The 19,180-nt window shown below is 39.6% G+C and overlaps 1 protein-coding gene across 2 annotated transcripts; it reads right to left on the reverse strand.

Annotated features, from left to right (window-relative positions):
• Positions 1 to 3,211: 3,211 nt before the first annotated feature.
• On the reverse strand, positions 3,212 to 17,606 carry LOC144637898 (polyunsaturated fatty acid 5-lipoxygenase-like). 2 transcript variants are annotated; one of them, XM_078496989.1, is made up of 12 exons: positions 17,514 to 17,606; positions 15,114 to 15,212; positions 13,133 to 13,302; positions 12,438 to 12,629; positions 11,189 to 11,327; positions 10,072 to 10,181; positions 9,199 to 9,391; positions 7,847 to 8,208; positions 6,958 to 7,061; positions 5,820 to 5,922; positions 5,039 to 5,257; positions 3,212 to 3,626 (listed from the first exon to the last, which is right to left on the reverse strand). In XM_078496989.1, the coding sequence occupies exons 2-12, from the start codon at positions 15,178 to 15,180 to the stop codon at positions 3,393 to 3,395; spliced, it is 1,893 nt and encodes a 630-aa protein (XP_078353115.1). In that variant the 5' UTR covers positions 15,181 to 15,212; positions 17,514 to 17,606; the 3' UTR covers positions 3,212 to 3,392. The 2 variants fall into 2 exon arrangements, with proteins under 2 accessions (XP_078353115.1, XP_078353114.1); XM_078496988.1 differs by lacking the exon at positions 17,514 to 17,606 and adding an exon at positions 16,146 to 16,263.
• Between the last annotated feature and the right edge of the window lie 1,574 nt (positions 17,607 to 19,180).

The raw sequence follows: 19,180 nt of genomic DNA on the forward strand, positions 1-19,180 counted from the left end.
CAAAAGCAACGGAGCTACAATGTTCAACTCCCACATTTCCACTCACGGTTTTCGTCGCCTTGATTTTTGTAAGAGTTTACTTTGGCTTAAAAGTGGACGTTTATAACTGGCGGGAACTGCACCGACAACTCGGAATAAGTAAGTGTACTATTGGAAATCCGGCCGGGCGCGCGGGAGTCTAACTGATTCTTACATTGTTTTCTATTCGCCGATAGAACATGATCGCGTGCGTTGCTCTTTAAAGGGACAATTTTTCTGATTTTGGATTCAAAGTACCTATAACATTGAAGCTAAAATTGTTGGCTTGGACTGCTATCCTTTAAAAATTCTTCTAAAAAATTTATAAATACTCGCCCTCATTTTCTATAAGCGTAGAAAAACCGGGCTCGTTGTCTAATCATAATATATTTTTCCGGCTTTCCAACAGAAAAGCGCGAATGAAAAATATTAAAAAACAGTACATTATGGAGGGGGGCATGGGGGTCTGTAAGAAACCGAAAAACCGCACAAAAAATCATGCAAAACCGAAAAACCGAAGTGAATTTCGATCAAAACCGAAAACCGAACATAACATTCCAAATTCCGAAACTCTAACCTAAAATTGAATCTCGAGATTTTGAAAGAAGGAAGAATGGAATTTTTTAGAGTCTTGACATTTTTGTTCATTAACATGCTAAATTACACTGCTCTAACTTGCATTTTAAACATAAAAGCAGGTTTTCTTTCTACCAGCATGATCTCAGAGAAACTGTAAACCAAATTGGAAAAACCGGAAACCAGAGCAAATACCAAATCCGAAAAACCGCTGGTATTTTTGCCGGAAACCGATAACCATATGCAAATAGAAGGAAAACCCGAAAACCGAAGAAGACACCAAAACCGAAAAACCGTGGTTTTTTGTTGCGAAAACCGAAAAACCGATCTAAAAAATGGCCAAAACCGAGAAACCGAAAACTCCAAAGTCCCCCTCATTATGATGTCGTTGAACAAGTACAAGAAACGAAAAAAGGAAAAGTAGCATACCAACCTTGTTTGCGTGAAATGTCTCTTGAATTCAGAAAAAAGAGTGTTCCGTTACAAATGCAACAGGAGAAAAAAAGACGAACGAGCAAAATGGTAGACCATATTTATGATACTGGTGACGTCACACCTAAACTGTATCTATATCTCTTTGTTCCTTTTGAAAATTAAGACCTTTAAGATCATCAGATGTCTTTTAATTCATTAAGATCGTTATTATAGACGTTTTATTTCTTAAACATCGTCTTTTGATTATTAAGATCATCAGATATATTTTACATCGTTAGAAGCTTTTGTATGTTCAAGATTGTTAGACTCATAGATTATTGTTAGATTAGGATCATTAGAAATCTCTTAAACTTTTGAGATCGTTATCTGAGATCTTTTACATCGTTAAGACCGTCGGAGATCTTTAGATCTTTAAATCGTCTGAGTTTTTCCTTGCCATTTTTTCATTCGATCTTTAATTAATTTTAGCCTAGAGGACCCTAAAATCGATACCACATTACAGACCAGACCATACGCAGGAAATGCTTTGGTTTGATTAAACATTTAACAAGAGCTTCAAATTCAAGACGTAATGTTTATCAATTGCAAGTCAAGGGATAAATACTAAAAGTCACCAACCTAAAAAAAACTGTCTGTTTGTTGTTGTTGTTGTTGGTTTTTTTTAAATACTACTTAATTGCCGACCAGAGTGTAAAAAAACATACCATATTTCAGACCAAAATGATCGAAATCTATTCCTAATTTATATATCTTATTTTAGGGACTACCCTCCGGGGATCATTAGCAATCATTTTGACCCCTTAGATCGTTAATTAAGATCTTTAAATCTTTAAGATCAACAGAAATCTTTGAGATTGTTAGAACTATAAATCTTGAAGATCTTTAAAGGGGCTATGGCACATCTTGAAAAGTTTAGCCTAAAATTTTTACGTTTGTCAATAAATGTCGGTCTTTCTCAGTCATTGGTGTTTTTCTACTGTGCTAACTATTATTTCAAAGTTTTCTGGGATTTGAAGACAATTTTATCCAGGAAAAAAGAACCGATTTATTAAATCATGGTGACATAGCCATTTTTAGATCATCTGTCATCTTTTAGATCTTTGATTCTTAATTAATTGTTTTTGGATCCTCACGTTCATTAAAGATCTTTTAAATATTTAATGTTATCAGAGAATCTTCAAGATCTATAACGTAAATTAAATCATCAATTAGATCTATTGGATCTATATCGTTTGAAATCCAACAGATGTTTTTTTTTTTCTTATCATGTTTCTGAGATAAAATTAGAAAGACTGATTGAAGCATAAAAATTAAAAAGAAAACACGTCTGATTTGGAATTATCTGAGGCCCCGTCCAAATGTATCCTTTTTTTTAAAAAAATCTTTTTTTGCAGATTAGCTTTTTGTACACACATATCAGCGGTGAAAACGGTGACCGAAAACGCCACTTTTCGAAAACACTCTTCAGACTGGAAATTTTTGTAACGCCGTTTTCGTTTTTCCTTGTGTACGATGAAAACGGAACTTTATAAAAATGATGACATTACAGTCACTTTGCCATTTTATTAAAACTTATGTTTATATTTTCTTTCAGGTAAAATGTTCAAACTTGTTATTTCAGAAGACGACTTTTAAGCTAGTGCTTTTTTTACTTCCGGTCTCGAAAATCGAAGCGCTAACTAAGTAACCGGAGGTCCACAAGCAAAACTTCGCACGTTCTAAGTCAGGCCAGCATTTAAAAGTCCTATCGACAAAACACTGATTTCAGAGGAAAAGAAGGAGAATTTTAGAATGATTCAGGGTGAAACGGTATAAGAGATATCCGTACGTTTTCTAACAAAAACGGATACGTGTTAACGAACAATGAAACGATAAGAAAACGAAACGCATAAAGACATGATTTTTTTATAAAACAGGAAAAAGTTCCGCCTGCATTTTTCTGTAAACCCATCAAATAAGGGATTTATTTTTCAACATATTTCTTGTCATTTAGTTACATGTACTACAGTGCATTGTAATACGGAGTAATACGGTGTAGTGACGTGTCAAATTTTGTTTGTCTTCTGACCTTATATAGTCAAATGACGTCATAGTGAAATAATAAATAATGTTACAGACTCTATCCGACTTATTTTCTATTTGCTTGTGCTGATAAATGTCAAATTCAGTGAGACAAAGCAAGCGACTTCCACAGTTGTACTTTATTGATTTTCATAGTGATCTGACCCTCGTACAACGTATTTCAAAACACTCTTTACGTTACAACCAAGAAAAGCAAAATAAAACAGAAATCCATGTGTTCCTATAGGTTCCTTCGTCACTTCCCATAGCTGATCACATCTCAATGCACCCTCCAGTTCGCCTCATGTCTGTATTCCGTTGGGAATCCAGCGTGGTAGCAGATATGGGTAGCTCAAATGGTCCTTAGCGATCCTTTCTCGGTTTCTTTTCTCTATGTGTGGTTGAACGCCTCGTTGAAGGTAGTTAAACCATTTCGATATAACTTCACGTGCAGGTTTGTCGGGAAGCTGGCTTCCATAGTCAAACAGAGTGTCAAAACGGTAATTGGACAGCGACATAGCAATCAGACCGTGTTCCTATTATAGGAAAAAACATTGTAGTTAAAATTGGTGTCTTCGTTTCTTTTTACCAGCGGTCAATCTCGTCCCCTGAGTCCGCGTTTCCTTGACCAGCGGTCGGGTCGAAAAAGAGGCATGCGCAATAAAATACGCACGTGCTTAGTCATACCAGACAGCTGGTGTAGCTTTACCCGGTCAAATATTTAGAGAATATTGGACCGCTAAAATGTTCTGATTGGCTAATTTTAGTTCTAAGCCTTTTAACTGTTTTAGTCGTGTAGTGATGATGATGATGATGATGATGATGATGATGATGATCCTACATACGCACGTCCCCGACAGCTATTTGTACAAAAACTTTGTTCCGCAGAAATTTGAGGTTTTGTTTTAAAAATAATTAAAGAAACTGTGTCACGGAATTTAGGGACCATTCATTTTTTAGAAGGGGGGGAGGGCCGGAGGAATCTTGGGGGGGTCACTTATTTTTTACAGTGGCAAAAGGGGAGGGTCATCGTTATTTTCGTTTTTGAAAAGGGGGGGTCGCGTAGAAAAACACTGCATTTTCATCCAAATCCAAATCTTTTATTTTCAATAAATATTAAGTAAAATGTGACAGGCCAAGCACGACTCCCGCTGGTTGCTTCAGTCTGTTAACGGAGGATTTGATTAACGCTCTATATTTGTTTTGATTTGATTAATGCTTTCAGTGATGATCTTTTGACTGTAGCATAGATTTTTTTGCGATCAAAGATAATCTTATGCAACACAGCGGAATGGAGCTCTGTCAAAAAAAGAGGTTTGATGTGAATTTTTTTTGAGGTGCATGTGGGGGGGGGGGTCGCAAAATTTAATATTGCACTTTAGGGGAGGGCCTTCCTTTTTTTACACTACTACAGGGGGAGGGTCAAAAAGTTTCAACTGAATACACACAGGGATTCCTCCGGCCCTCCCCCCTTCTAAAAAATGAATGGTCCCTTAGCCAAACTTGGACATAAGAATATAAGCGCTTAAAACAGTGAAGGAACATTGCAATATCACAGCAAATACAAAAGAAGGTACGGACGGACGAAAATTGAAGAATATTAAAACAGATTGCGACATGGGTTTTTGAAAAATTGTTAAGCTGAATAGTTTACAAAGTAAATTTTCGTTTTTTTCCAACTTTTAATTATAACGTCCGGGAGACATATTTGTTTGTAATAAAGCCATGTTTTTAATAGATCCATAGAACTAATTTCTTCGCTTATATTTTAACTTAAAAGTTAGTTTCATGGCAAGTATTTGCAGGAAAACTTGATAAAATACCACTAAACTCAGCCGTGACACAGTGTCTTTAAGAGATAAAAGTGAACTTTTCTTCAACCTCTCTTCAACAGCCACCATGAGGACAGAATTAAGTGCTCATTATAGGGAGTGGCCTTTACACTTACCGCAGAAATGTTCGCATTAGGAAAGTTGAACAAGGAGAATACATCGTCGGCGACTCGCGAGTCTTTGTAAAGCTTCGTAGGCATGTTAAGGGTATAGGCTCCATAATCTGTAAGTGGGTAATTAATGGCTGCGTGATGTACGCTTATGTGGTACAAGAACCTTGTAAGGAAAGTCACAAGACTGTTCCTTGAGGTCAGTTCAGCGGGAAGATCCCTGATCTGAAAAAAAAAACGGCATGGATCAAGGGGTGGTTCTCATATAATCGCTCCGATTGTTTCTATCGCCTCTGTCACTTCAAAAAGTTTTCTTGCGATCGGGGCGATTATATGAGAACATTACACAGACGATCGCTAACGTCTGCGGCGATTAGGGGGACCACGATCGCTTGGATCGCCCGTGTCATCCTTCTAGCTTCTCACTCCCTTCTTCGCCGTAAAACTGCTATTGCTGAGAAGAAAGGAGGCCACGAGTTTTGCTTTTTCATTGAAGGCTGTCACTGTGTTGGATCTAGGGCTAAAATGATTGTTTTTCGTAGGTCTTCGCTTATACCAGGCGATCGGGATGATCATATGAGAACCCCCGATCGCTTCTAATCGCTTCGATCGCCTACGGTCGTCTCAGTATTAGCAAACGATATATGACACGATAAAAACGATTGGGGCGATCATATGAGAACCAGGCTTTAATAAGCCCCTTATCTCTAAATGAAGCTCCCCTCTCAAGTTGCTGGGCATTTGGAAATTACCACAACTTTTATATAAACCTAATGAGTTTCCTTACATTTCCCAGGCCTCCGTGACTTCCTGTCCCATCAGCAGATACTTCATTCATAAAGTTTTGCAGCTCGAAGTCGTTCATTACATCTTCATCGCATTCGTAGTACCTTGATAAATGTTTGATGAACATGTATAAGTCATCATTAGCAAATTTCTCCCTCAGTCCCTCTAGCATCAATACATTGTCTTGCCAGGTAAACAGTGAAAAGAAAAATACTACCTTTAAAGAATAAGGATATACAGTTGAACCTTTCTAATACGGAAACCGAAGGGACAGAGCAAAGTGTCCGTATAAGAGTTGTCCGTATTATGACGTCACCACTATGACGCCACTTGACTTAAAACATTTAGTAACTTGAAATGTTCTGCAACACAATGCTGCAGGTAAAAAATTAACACTAAGCACAAATCCGAAAACGTCTAAGGTGAATAAAGCGTTACGTTGTTATTTTTGTAACCACAAACAAGAAATTGCATTACGAACACAAAATATCATCGCCTGATCACCCGAGGGTCCGTAATAGTTCCCTCGGGCCGAGATTTAGTGTCCGTTGTCCGTATTAGAGAGGATCCTTATTACAGAGATTTTTTCTAAAGAAAATATGTGAGGATTTTGTTGGGACATCGGAGATTGTCCTTACTAGAGAGGTGGCCGTATTAGAGAGATGTCCGAACTTAGAGGTGTGACTGTATTCTCTTGATTTGCCACCAAGCCCACAGTAGTAACATTAAAGGAGTCTATATCAATTGGTACGGAAAAACAGTGCTCTGTTTTATCAGAAGCTCATAAATCGTTTTTGAGAGTTCCCCCTAAGAAGCGGTGAAAAAATCTTGGAAAAATTAGCCATTAACTATTCTTGCTCTATTATCTGGTAGCAAGCTAGTGTCCCGTTATCGTAACACTAGCCTGATATGCGGACGTTCTTTAGGCTCGTCACGCAATATCAATTGCGTGACGAGCCAATTGAACGCCTGCGCAGAAGGCTAGGATCCGTCACCTTAGTAACAAAGCAACTTGATCTGTAATCGACTGCAGGCTCATTTTATAATCGCAGAGTACTACAGCTAGAACTGACTTCTAATCAAAAGTGATGTCTTGTTGCGAGAATGAAAAGTGATTTAAAAGCTAGCACCTGACTTACAGATTAACGTATTCCCGGGCAACTCTATAGATGTTGTAATACAGCAAATAACCGTCATCTCTGTACGGGAAATAATGAAGAGATCTTCTTTCCACTCCGCGTTTCTGGAGACGAAGATAAAATTACCGTGTGAGTCAGGGTTACTGTGACAGAAGTCTAGCTAATACGTGCTCTTGGAGATTTTGGTGGAAATTTTTTGTTGTCATGTAGTTGTAGCTCGCGGCTACTAATAATACGACTATACGACGAGACTATACGGGACTATACGAGACTATACGACGGTGCTGGCTACTCCATGACTTGATTTTTAATCTTTATGTTGGGTGACTGCATAAAAAACCCTGAAATATTCCAAGGTTATTTCCAAGTTTTTACAAAGCATGGCGTGTAACAAATTGAACCGCTCTTTTAACATGGAATGTTTAATTAAAAACCTGTTATTTTCGCAACTGGGGACACTGGGAAAGTGCTTGTCATAGAACACGTTTCTCGCCCTGAGAAGGGAAAGGTATTGATAATATTTTATGAACGCACGTGTTAAAATTATGGTAAAACTTGCATGAATTGTCAAATTATGAAAGCAAACAGTAGCGGGGACAGAAGCATGAACTTTGCCCCGCCTTCCCTCCCCCTTTGCGTTTCCCTCTGGGCTTTATCTTTAGTAAAATAGTACACGCGGTTGCGAATTTTTTTCCTTATGCCTTCCGGTTCCTGCAACCGTGGGAATTCTTCTTCCCTTCCACTATTTTACTGCCTGACCTAAACTTTCCGCCCCCCTACATGCAACCTCCGAAGTTCCGCCCCCCTGTTCCTCCAACCCCACGTTACTAACAACAAAGCATAACTCATACATCGGAGCGAAAATAAAATCAAATCGTGGCGGGCTTACCCTGATGTTGCCCAGGAAGTCAGTATCTTTCCAACTTGTCTGCCTAAACGACATCAAACCAATTCTTACAGCTCCTTGGTAACCATACGGGAACAGCTTATGAAGACTCCCATTCTCGGCTAGCAGTATCCCGAACGCTAGTTTGTCTGTGATACTGATTCCTCGGCAGTGGTACTTGATGATCTGATGAAGTGGATGTCTTTCAGACAGTTGTCTGTCTTTACTGACACAGAATGGTTCCATTAGAAGATGCGTCTTGGCCAAGTGTTCGGCTACTTGGTTGTAGCCCAGATCAGCGCCTTGTACGCTGAGTTTTGCCAACGTCCAGAGATCTTTGTCTTTAGGGGTGTAGACTGGAGAACCTATGATATGTAGAAAATAAGATGTATTTATCACAAATTATATAGAGTGATTTCCACTTGAGTGTCAAATTAAAGTAATTCGCGTTTGCATTGGTTTTGCATTACTACGCTTAGAGATTGGTTTGAAACCCTCGCGCCACTTCCTCAGCCAATCAGAAGAAAAACCAAAACCAATCGTGACTCACGTTTCGTCCCGGCTACATGCATTTGCTTTGCGTTTTGATTGGTTTACTGGATTGTCTGTGTTCTTTGTGATTGGCTAGAGTGATTACTTTGGTTTTGGTTTTACGACACTCAATTGAAAACTGCTCTATTATGGTAATCTAAAAAATTAAGCAACCTAAACTTAACCGTTGGCGTTCTCGCTAGGAAGCTTCCTCGGGAACTCCCTCAGGACCCTCGTGAGCGAGCTAAGGGAAGGCCCTACTGGAATTTTTCACACCGCATATCGTTGTAACAGATCCTTTTTAAAAGACCGTGATAGGCTCACCATCCTCACGCTAAGATTGTAGGACTATTTTGTAGTCGTCTGGATTGGAAGAAACATTAAAATGTTCGAACGTTAGCCTGCATTGCAAGGGTAATCGGGTAGGTGGAAGGGAGAAAAACTTCCCGCCTTTCCATTCATATTATTCTCCCTTCGCGCAATCACCATTGAGCCTGCTCGCTAGCTAGGTTCGGATCATTCTCGTCCCCATAGCCCTTTCGTTTCTCTTAGCCGGCTGGGCCTTGGCACGAGAAAACGAAGGGCTCTGGGGACACAGGATTTCCAGTCCTGGATTCTAGGACTTCCGGTCTTCATGTATGCAGTCATGACGTTTCAAAAGAATGTATGAGAGAGTCGTTACGTTTTCGACTTCCCTTTAGGAATTCTTTGTTCCAAACAACCAATAAAAAAAAATTCGAATTAATTCAAAAATCCTATGTCCCCAGAGAACCGAAAGGGCTATGGGGACGAGAATGGTTCGGATGTCTATATAAAGTCCTTACCAGGCCTTACGTCCATTTGAATGGCAATCGGCACCAGATCCCTCCTGTTGCTTGGATGAACGGCAAAGAACGCTATCGGGGAAGTGGGTTCCCACATTTCTCTGCCAGGGCGGGATTCCATGATGTCTGGCATGGCGGGTAGGTTATCCAACAGAGGATAGCGCAATACAAACACCATTCTAGTGGCTATGGCCTGTATAAAAGAACAAATGTAACCCTTAATGTAAGACAGTTGTTAAAAAAATCGGTGCGGATCGAGCGGTCCAGGCTCAAGCCCTGGCCAAGGTCACTGTGCTGTGTTTCTGGGCAAGACACTTTACTCTCATAGTGCCTCTCTCCACCCAGGTGTATAAATATTTACCGGCGAATTTTATGCTGAGGGTTCACCCTGCGATGGACTATTATCCCATCCAGGGAGGAGTAGAATATTCCTAGTTGCTTCATGCCATTGAAACCGGATAAGCTCTGGCCTGATGTGCCACTAGGCTCGAATGCAGACTTTTATAGTGACTGAAAAGGAGAAATATCGAAAAAAAAGCTGGGAACAAGTGCATATAGCGAGTGGGGTCGACTGAAAGGTGATAAATGAAATTTTCCACCTATTTTCCCATGTTACACCTCTCTCTTATTGGCAAATGCCAGTGGAAATATAATTTTACGAAATAGATATTTTTTATTAAAAAAATGCGGTCAACGGGGTAATTCCATACGAATTTTTCTCATGTTGTCTGACTTTGTCTCTTGGAATTTGGAAACAAAATATAAAATGTTACGGGTATTTTCAAAACCATCAAGGTTATTAACTCAGGTAAAATTCGGTAAAAATATTGAATAAATAAGTCCTCTTTACTTCACTCAGATAAAAATAATTACCCTTTCCAGCGAAATTTTCGGCATTTTGGGGGTATTGATAATAAGGTTTTTCCAGTCGAATTCTTGGTTCAGTATTTTCTTGAGCTCGCTCCATTTGATACCAACGTTGTCTATAAAAAAAGATGAAAAACACCATATTATATTAATAACACTATAGAATTGCGTAGCCATTTAATGCACAAACTATCTATCTGTTCATATGGCCATCTATCAGGCGTTTCTCTGTAATCTCGTTCTCAAATCTTCTATGAGTTCAATTTCAAGATGGCGAACTTCTCGTTGTCTGAGTTTTCCTTTTGTGATCGATGAAAAAGAATTCTCGAGTCAACACACAAACAAAAAGAAACGCTCAAGTCAAATCTGACTCAAAGCGCTGTTGAACCAGGAAGTTTTTAATGTTATTTTTTTAGGAATTTTGTATGCGACAAATGCATATATCGTGTTCGAGAAATCGGCTTGTTTAACATACCCTGAAATGAACTATCTGGAAATATTTGTGTTGCTACATGCATTGAATGAATGGGACACGCGGTGGCTTAATGGTTAGTGTGCTGGACTCCGCATTCAGCGGTCCGGGTTCGAGCCCTGGCCGGGTTCACTGCAGCGTTTTTGGGCAAGACGCTTTGCTCCCATAGTGCCTCTCTTAACGTACGCAGGTGTACAAATGGGAACCTCTAATGCAAGGGACAGCCCTGCGATGGACTAAAATCCCATCCAGGGGGGCTAGAAATACTCCTAGCCACTTACGAAGTGCCGGGCTAGGTGTGTTTCTAGTCCCATGCTACGGAACATGGGATATGCTTCGGCCCGATGAGCCACTAGGCTCGACGAAGACTTTACCTTTGCCGCATTGAATGAAGCACAATCAAGTTCTACGTTTCGAAACGATTGGGAAACGTTGGAACTAAACTTTCATATTGCCTAGGGGTGCTGCACTTAGCAACCGGAACTCGTGTTTGTTAAAATTGCGCTGAAAAGTTGAACGAAACATATTCCCTAGTCAAGTAACATCAAGGTTTACCCAATGAAACAACGCTAAAATTTGTACACTAAAATGTTTGAGCGTGTGGCGGTTTCGAGGAGTAAATTTTTCCTACCTACCTAGTGCTGTATTTACCTCTATCTGTTGAAACTCTTTGCAGCGTCATAGGGTTGACGCCCGCGAGCCGTTGCTCAGCGAACACCTTGTCACGCATCCAGTATGCGATAACGTCTTGGAATGGCTCCTCGTCAGATGGATGCTTAAAATACGGATCCTGTGTGACAAGAATAAGCATGTGTTTTTGTATTCCGATTCAAGCACCTTTAAACTCAAGCACATTACGCAGCACCATTATACCAAAAATCATTTGCCATCAAAAGAGCTGACGGGAGTTCAAACTTTCGCTATCGTTTGGCATGGAACTCTCATCGACTCTCACGCGCTCTCGTCGACTTTGAGCGTGCTCACATTTTTCACGAGAGTCGATGAGAGTTTGACGTCCTTGTTTGGCCCGAGTTGCTGATAGTCGATGAGGGTTGAAGATATCTCTCTCATGAGAGTCAACTCTCATCAACTCTCATCCTCGTTTGCCCCGGGCTTAAAGGCGCTATGTTCCGCCGTACAGAACAAGATGGTGTCTGCTACGTCTATCTTTAATTCTTAGCCCACGAAACTCCTAAAAGCTAGACTACGGACAGTTCCTTTTTTTTCTTAGTTGATAAGCAACTTGAAGTTAATAAAGGTATAAAAAAGACCGCCATAGCGAATTTTGAAAAGCTGACGTTTCTAGCGTTAGCCCGTACGAATAAACGTAGTTGTTGTTTTTGTTGCTTCGTCAAAGTAAAAAGTCACTGTGGCTGAAAATGAACTCAGTTTTCCACTTGCAAGCCAACGCAGTGCAACAGTTCCTTTAGAAAGTAATAGCATAGTTCACAGATTTTTAGTCCGTCAGACATAAAAGGAAAAATGGTCCAACTTTTTCGCTTCACGCTCCACGCATTAGGAAAAATTAAAAGTACTCTTCTGGTCTATTTAAAGGCGCTCAAAAATGCACAAAAAGTTCCAAAACCGCAAAGCCTAGCATACTCAATACTGTAAAAGAATAGGGACGAATTTCGCACAAATATGACTTTAATTCTAGTTGCCTATTTCTATTTGCGAGGTTTATAAGGTATTGCGGTTAAATGTACAGCCACCATCTTTTTCCAAACAGGGAATTAAGCATCAGAAAGTTTTTGCGCGCATACCCTTGAGCCTCTACCCAGACTATTCTCCCTCGAAGACTTTCACTCCCGACCAAAACTCTTTGTTTGCTACCTTCTTGTAATTTTTAACTTTCTTTTCTAAATTGATCGTATTGTGCAAGTTTCTGCAGTTTCCTTACCCCAAATGCCGCTTGTGCTTTACGGAAAAAAGCGTATATCTTCACAAAGTCCGCAAAGCTCTGTATGTCTTGTCCTGCATTGAGCTTTGCCCATTCCTTTAAGATTCTTTTGCTTCCATTCACGGTTTTAGTCCAGTAGATTAGTAACTCCCAGGATTCAAACGTGTAGTTTGGGCTGCTAAATACGGCCAACTGAAAGAACGAAAAACATCACTTGATAATAATTTATAGAGCGGTTTTCACTTGTGTGTCGAAAGTAATTTGCGTTTGCTTTGGTTTTGCATTACTACGCTTAGTGATTGGTTTAAAAATCTCACGCCACTTTCTTAGCCAACTGAGAAGTAAAACCAAAACCAATCGTGACTCGCTCACGCACGTTTTCCCGCGCTTCGTGCCAGCTACATGTATTTGCTTCGAGTTTTGATTGGCTGACTGGTCGGTCTGTGTCTTTTTTGATTGGCCAGAGTAATTACTTTGGTTTTGGTTTTACTACACTCAATTGAAAACTGCTCTAACTAATAATCGCTTCCAATCGCTTCCATCGCCCACGAACGTCTCAGTATTTACAAACGATCGATGCATAATGAGATGTATTACATGTCTTGTTATTTTATTTTTCGCGATCTGACGAACAAAACAGTCTTTATTTAATAGGTAACATACCTCTCTACGTTATAATCTTTTTAATGGCTTACCTGCTGGGGAACTGTCATGTTCAGCACTCTGATTGGTGCGCCTTCAAAGCCCGGAATGGGCGCCAACTGAAAGAGTTGCCTTCTGCCCTGAAGCACCTTATAGCGATCCCGTTGACAAGCTAGAGAGGTCTTCTGGGAAAGCTCAATGGGGCATGCATTTCCGTATATCCCTTAAAGATATGAAATTACTTCTTTAGGTCGAAATAAATTATTGAGCACACATTTTTTTAATTTACTGTAAAGAATTTGCGTACTATAAATCTCCAAGTAATTAATCATTTTATAGGTTAGAGCGACTTTCAATAGACCAAATTCGTATTCTCGGTATTGGACTGGAACTAGCTTGCAATGAAGGGCAATGCGGGTGTGGCTGCAGTTCAGCCAGATTATGATCAGCGGTTATCTACGCAGCTTAGCGACCGCTCGCTCGTTTACTTACCGCCTTTTTGTTTTCGCTAGACTGTTCACAGCCCTCTATTTTTTCGTATTTTCTCGATCGATGAGCGCGCGGTGAGAACAGCGTGAGAACTGGACGCCAGCGCAAAACAGAAGAAGCAAGAGGTTGGGGGGCGGGGAGCGAAAAAAATAGAGGGGCTGTAGACATCTTTGGAAATATTGAATTTCCCGTTTCTCCAGAAACGGAAAATTCCCATTGGTTGAAAGGCGGTAAAAGTGTCATCACCTTGACAACGGCCGATCATGATTGCTTGCAGGCGGCGTCTTGCGGTTGCTCGAGTTGTCATCACTATTGACATGCTGTGATTTGCGATGGATCGATTATTGGAACGCTCGTTGGAGAAATTTCCAAACGTTTCGTCGCTCAAAGACGAGTAGAAAGAGGATGTTCGCCACCTTCTTTGTTCGAAGGACGAAGTTGGAATTTTACCGACTGCACTACGGCGAAACAAATACACTTTTCCGCTCAAATTTAATTGGTCCGATTTAATTGAAAGGTCAAGAGGCGGAGTTGTAAATTACAAAGCGATGACAAGGGGAGGAGTCTAATACTTCCACTTTTATTCAAAGATGTCTACAGCCTCTCTATTTTTCCTTCGCTCGCTTCCCGCCCTCCTCCCCCCGCGTTTTCGCGCTTCGCGCTCGCTTCGTTTGCTTTTTTTTTTTGCGTTGAAAAATCGAGAGGCTGTGGACAGTCTATGTTTTCGCATCGTGTGGTGCTCTTATAAATATGTATTGGTGAAAGCAAATCGTTTTCCATCGGACCGTGTCATGTGTTGTTAAAGGCCTAAACGGTAAGAAACTGTTCGTTGAACTTTCCGCTCAATGTTGTAAATCATTTTAGTGATGTGCTTAGAACTTTAGCTTATTTCAGTTCGGTTCTTCCCACAGATTGTTATCTCAGGTAATCCAGCTCGGGTAATCCAGCTCGGGTAATCAAGTTAATGTTCAAGAATCTACATGTGTAGTACAACCTATCTTACCTGTGAATAAACGTCGTTTTGGGTTTTTTGAAACTCTTCTGGTCGAGTGACTTAGAAGCAGCCACAGCGGGAAATCTTTTAAAATGCAAATGACATGGAGCTCGTTTTAATGATATTCCCCCGCATTAGCCTCCATTGCAAGCTAGTTTCTGTCCAATACCGAGAATACGAATATGGTCTATTGAGTGTCGTAAAACGTAATCACTCTGGCCAATCACAAAGGACACAGACATTCGAATGAACCAATCAAAAGTCAAAGCAAATAGATGTAGCCGGTACGAAGCGCGGGAAAACGTTTGTGAGCGAGTCGCGGTTGGTTTTAGTTTTACTTCTAATTGGTCGAGAACCAATCACTAAGGGTACTTATGCAAAACCTAAGCAAACGCGAATTACTTTCGACATCAAGTGAAAACTGCTCTATTGAATTGCTTTAGAGTTGGAAAAGTTCACGTGTTCTTGCCAATCAAGTTAAACGATCAGTTTTATGACCATTTAGAAACAATTGTAACTTTTTAAATCTATAACCCAGCTTTTCATCATACCTGCGTATCCGTTAACAAGGCACAGTAAGGACAGGACAACCAATACAATTATTTGAAGATAAATCATCTTGGGTGGCCTGTGCAGTGTGAATGTTATTCCTGCAAGATACAGGGTAAAATATGAACAATGTTGTTGGTGGCAACCATCTGTCTTGAGAGGCGACCATGGCTCTTTTGGGGCGTGATTTCTTGAAAGAAGTAAGGTAACTTATAGTCTGAAATTCAGCCGCCCTCTCGACCCAACCCCCCAATCTGTAGAGTTCTAAAATGGATTTACTAGTTTCTACAACACTGAATTTTCTAGCCTAGAAAGGAACAGGCCTATTTTGTCAGCTTGCAGAGCAATCGATTTATCGAGACAGAGGAGCGAGCAAGAAATACGAGCGCGCACTGAATGCGAGAGAGTAGAGACGTATAAATACTAAATATAGAATTTTACGCCTCATTCCTCCCTCACGCTCCGCGCGAGCTCGTCCTCGCGAATCACGCTCGTGCCGATTGCACGCAGCGCTTTTTTTCGCTCACGTGAATCGCCTGTTCTGATGACTGACTCATTTGTTGGCGACTGAAGGCCTTTTAATAAATTAGTTTACCACAAGGATAGAAACACTAAGATAAAATTGGAATTCCACTTTATCAAATCGCTTATTATTGACACCTCGTTTAGAGCCCCATAGTTTCATTTCTTCTTCCTCCAAAACGAACGCCTTAATTTCCAAAGCGAGCAGTTAGCGACTGCTTCGGAGCTTACATGTGCAAAAACATTCCCTGCACAGTAATTTATGTCTGGAAAACTAGACAAGCTAGACAGGTTTTCTAACTGAACGCTTCTGATAGCGAAGTATGTCGTAAGTTGGTTTAAATTTGACACTTGGTTCCACAGAAATGTTTTAGCGAGCATTGAGGAAGGATACATTTAAGTCTGGGTTGTTAAAATAAATCGCAAAACCGCGGCGCAATAAAAAATGCGATCATAATTGCTAAGAATCCGCTTAGTACATGAAATGTTCTGCATTATTTTCAGCTACATACCAGTATTTGTAAAGCGAAAACCTGCCTTCGTTTCCAAGCAGAAGTGTGATCTTAGTTCGTATAGTGTAGTTTTGTAGTTAAAAGACGCCAACCGCCCACCTGAGTGACGGCGTTTACAGACTTTAAAGGCTTTGGTACAATAGCTTTTGCATTAGCCTCCTATTTAGTATTGTCTTTGAGTAAACATTAAGCTTATTAAAAAGAAAAGGAAGGTCATTTTTGCTGACCGTTTCATATCCACGTAACCAAGTTTACACAGCTCAAACATTACGAAGTTTAGGCTCAATTAGTTTCCTATAACAGAGAGCCTGAATGAGGGTGCAAAATTCTTAGTTATCATTTAAATTTCGGCCATTTCACAGTTATTCAGCAGAAATTTCACGATCCTTTCTCGGTTTTGTTTGTACTTCAGTACATTCTTGTAGCACAATTAAGTTCCAACCAAAATATTTAGAAGCGAAAGTTTTTGCGTCTGTAGACTGATGCTACAGATGCATGTTACTAAGCAACAGACAGACAGGATTTTAATTTCGATCGTCCGAAAGGTCGGCCTTTTAATATTTCCGGTTTCCATATTATAAATACCGTATTTCCTCGAGTAAGCGTTCAGGGCGTTTATTTCAAATTTCAGAATTCCCTTAGCGACTTCCACTTTGATTTTATACAATGTTATTTTGTGCATAAACAGCTAGTCTCGATTAAACGAAATCTGATGTAAGTTATAATAAACTTATTTGGATCCAGAAACTTTCCCAGCGGGTCGATAAAGCCTAAATATTTATATTAAGCGTTCGTTTAAGCGGATCGAAATTACTATACATTGAACGAACAACGTTTTCATCCTGTCATAACCGAGACAGAACAATTTTGTCGTGGCATGTGTTTCGTAATATCAAACTTCAGCATTCAACTAAAAAGATGTTTTCTTTCGGTCACACTGTGGATTTCTACTTACAAAACGAAACCGAAAAAAACTAATGACTTCTTTTCCAAGGTAATTGTGGTTAGGGATCTGGACTTTTAATTCGGAGGTCCCAGGTTCAAATCCTGCCCCCTGCTACGGGATGGATTTGTGTTCGGTAGTCCCGAATTCAATTCCTACGCCTTTTACAAACAGCCAACTGGTCAATCTTTTCGTTTGATTCATATTTGTTTCAGATACAAGGCCCCACAAGCTTGTAGCTTTAAACACAACCGTGTATAAATAAAGGTGCTTTTTAATGCGTCTAATGTTAGTTTTAAACTGAAACTGTAGAGAGATCAGAACAGTCATGATATATATTGAATATTGTCGTTCTTCTTAAGAAACATTTTAAAAAATACGCTATTTTCTATTGCAAGCTTAAACCAAAACCTAATGTTTCTTACCTTAACAAAAAGCCCAGATACTTTTGGTTATATCCAGGTTCCGCTTTCCTGTGGCGTTCAGTCAGTTATCAAAACGAAACTCTGAAGTCAAATCCCTGGTGATAGAAATCGGACCGCCCGAAAGACAAATGGGATGATATTACCTTTCGAAATGTTTTCTAAGCTGCAGTTGCTTGTGTAAATAATATCATCTACCTTGTTTTATATGCGTACTTTGAAAGGGTGACAAATTGAAATCATGTTGATTCTAACCTTATTAAAGACTTTTCATTAAAATCTATTTATTTGATTTGATGTTTACTGCAACGTTGAAATCAAAGGATGTTTTTAAGTTGGTTGGAACCTATGTAAACAGAGACTTCTAAATCTGTGTTTTATTAAGTGAAAATGATTAAAATAACCAGTTAAAAGGAAGTAATATATCTCATTATTTCCGCGGCATGCTCTTTTGTTGTTATTATTTTAAAGTTCCGTTATTGTTTTCAAACTGTATGTATAGCATACTCTAAATTAATTTCTTTTTGCCGGAAATCAACAAGCAGAGAAAAGTCTTCTGATACTAATAATATACATGAAAAAATTTCTCAAATCTGATTGGCTTAGAGAAATGCAGTTTTTAGTAAATTCGATGCAGAAATGAGTAAATACAGTGCAGAAAAAAGGAAATTCGGTGCAAAAAAAAGAAACAAACAGAGCATTCTGATTGGTTAATAAACAAAGGCACCCACAGAGGGCCAATCAAACGCTTCCACGCGATCTGAATGGCGCGAAGTTTGGTTCTGCTTCGTGGTGCGAGTGAAAAAAAATGGCTGGCGTTTTGAGCATAGTAGAGGACCAGAAGACAGCTCTAAATACCATAGCACTGAAAAGCACTGGTTTTTGGTTCTCGTTTTGGTATAACTGGTTTCTTAAGAAGGAAATTGCCGACGAAATCGAAACAACAAGCCGACCAAGCTTCACGCTTTACTTGAGCGAATTTATTTACGCCGAATTCGCCGAATTCAAAAACAAACACAATGGCGAAGATTATGGACCAGACAGCTGAGACAGCCTCAAAGTAATGACTACATCGCTTGAAAGTCACTGTACTTAGAGAACAGAACTTATAGGCTTTCTGTTGTACGGGACAGAGAATCGTTTCGTCCAAGAAAGTGTTGAAATGAAAATTGAAACAACTTCACTTGGCTGGGCGTCGAGTCGAAAGTGCCCAAGCAAAGCTTGACAAGTAGAAGCAGAAGAAATTATCTGGAAGAGGTGAAACCCAAAATCTTTTATTCAGACAATTCGTTGGACTGGTTAGCCAGATATTTCGGCTAAAAAACTTTTAAAACATTAAGAAACCTGTACGTTGTTTGGGCTTTGACCTTGTTTTGAATGAACGCGTGATAATTTTATATTTGCTGAGTTTGAATAAATTGTTTTTGGTCGAGATTTGCGCATGCTATTTTCTCGCAATTTTTTCATTAATATTATTAATAAGTAATCACATGATTTTTCTCGTGCAATTTGGGATAAATAAGCACTCGTAAATTTTTCAAAGACTACAAATTGCACTCGCCCTACGGGCTCGTGCAATTTTGTTAGCCTTTGAAAAATTTACTTGTGCTTATTTATCCCAAATTGCACTCGAAATCATGTGATTACCTATACAAAGTTGATAATATTTC

Source organism: Oculina patagonica, chromosome 14 (assembly GCF_052425735.1).
Source record: "Oculina patagonica isolate OP01 chromosome 14, crgOcupat, whole genome shotgun sequence".
In the NCBI taxonomy this organism is placed as follows: domain Eukaryota; kingdom Metazoa; phylum Cnidaria; class Anthozoa; order Scleractinia; family Oculinidae; genus Oculina; species Oculina patagonica.

What these genes read in the sequence shown, in the direction of transcription:
- LOC144637898 (XM_078496989.1), bottom strand. Translation starts at nt 15,180, where the DNA reads ATGATTTATCTTCAAATAATTGTATTGGTTGTCCTGTCCTTACTGTGC. An exon ending in AAGCACAAGCGGCATTTGGG is followed by an intron (nt 11,328 to 12,437) that starts GTAAGGAAACTG and finishes CTTGTCACACAG; the next exon opens with GATCCGTATTTTAAGCATCC. An exon ending in ACTTCCTGGGCAACATCAGG is followed by an intron (nt 7,062 to 7,846) that starts GTAAGCCCGCCA and finishes CTTCGTCTCCAG; the next exon opens with AAACGCGGAGTGGAAAGAAG.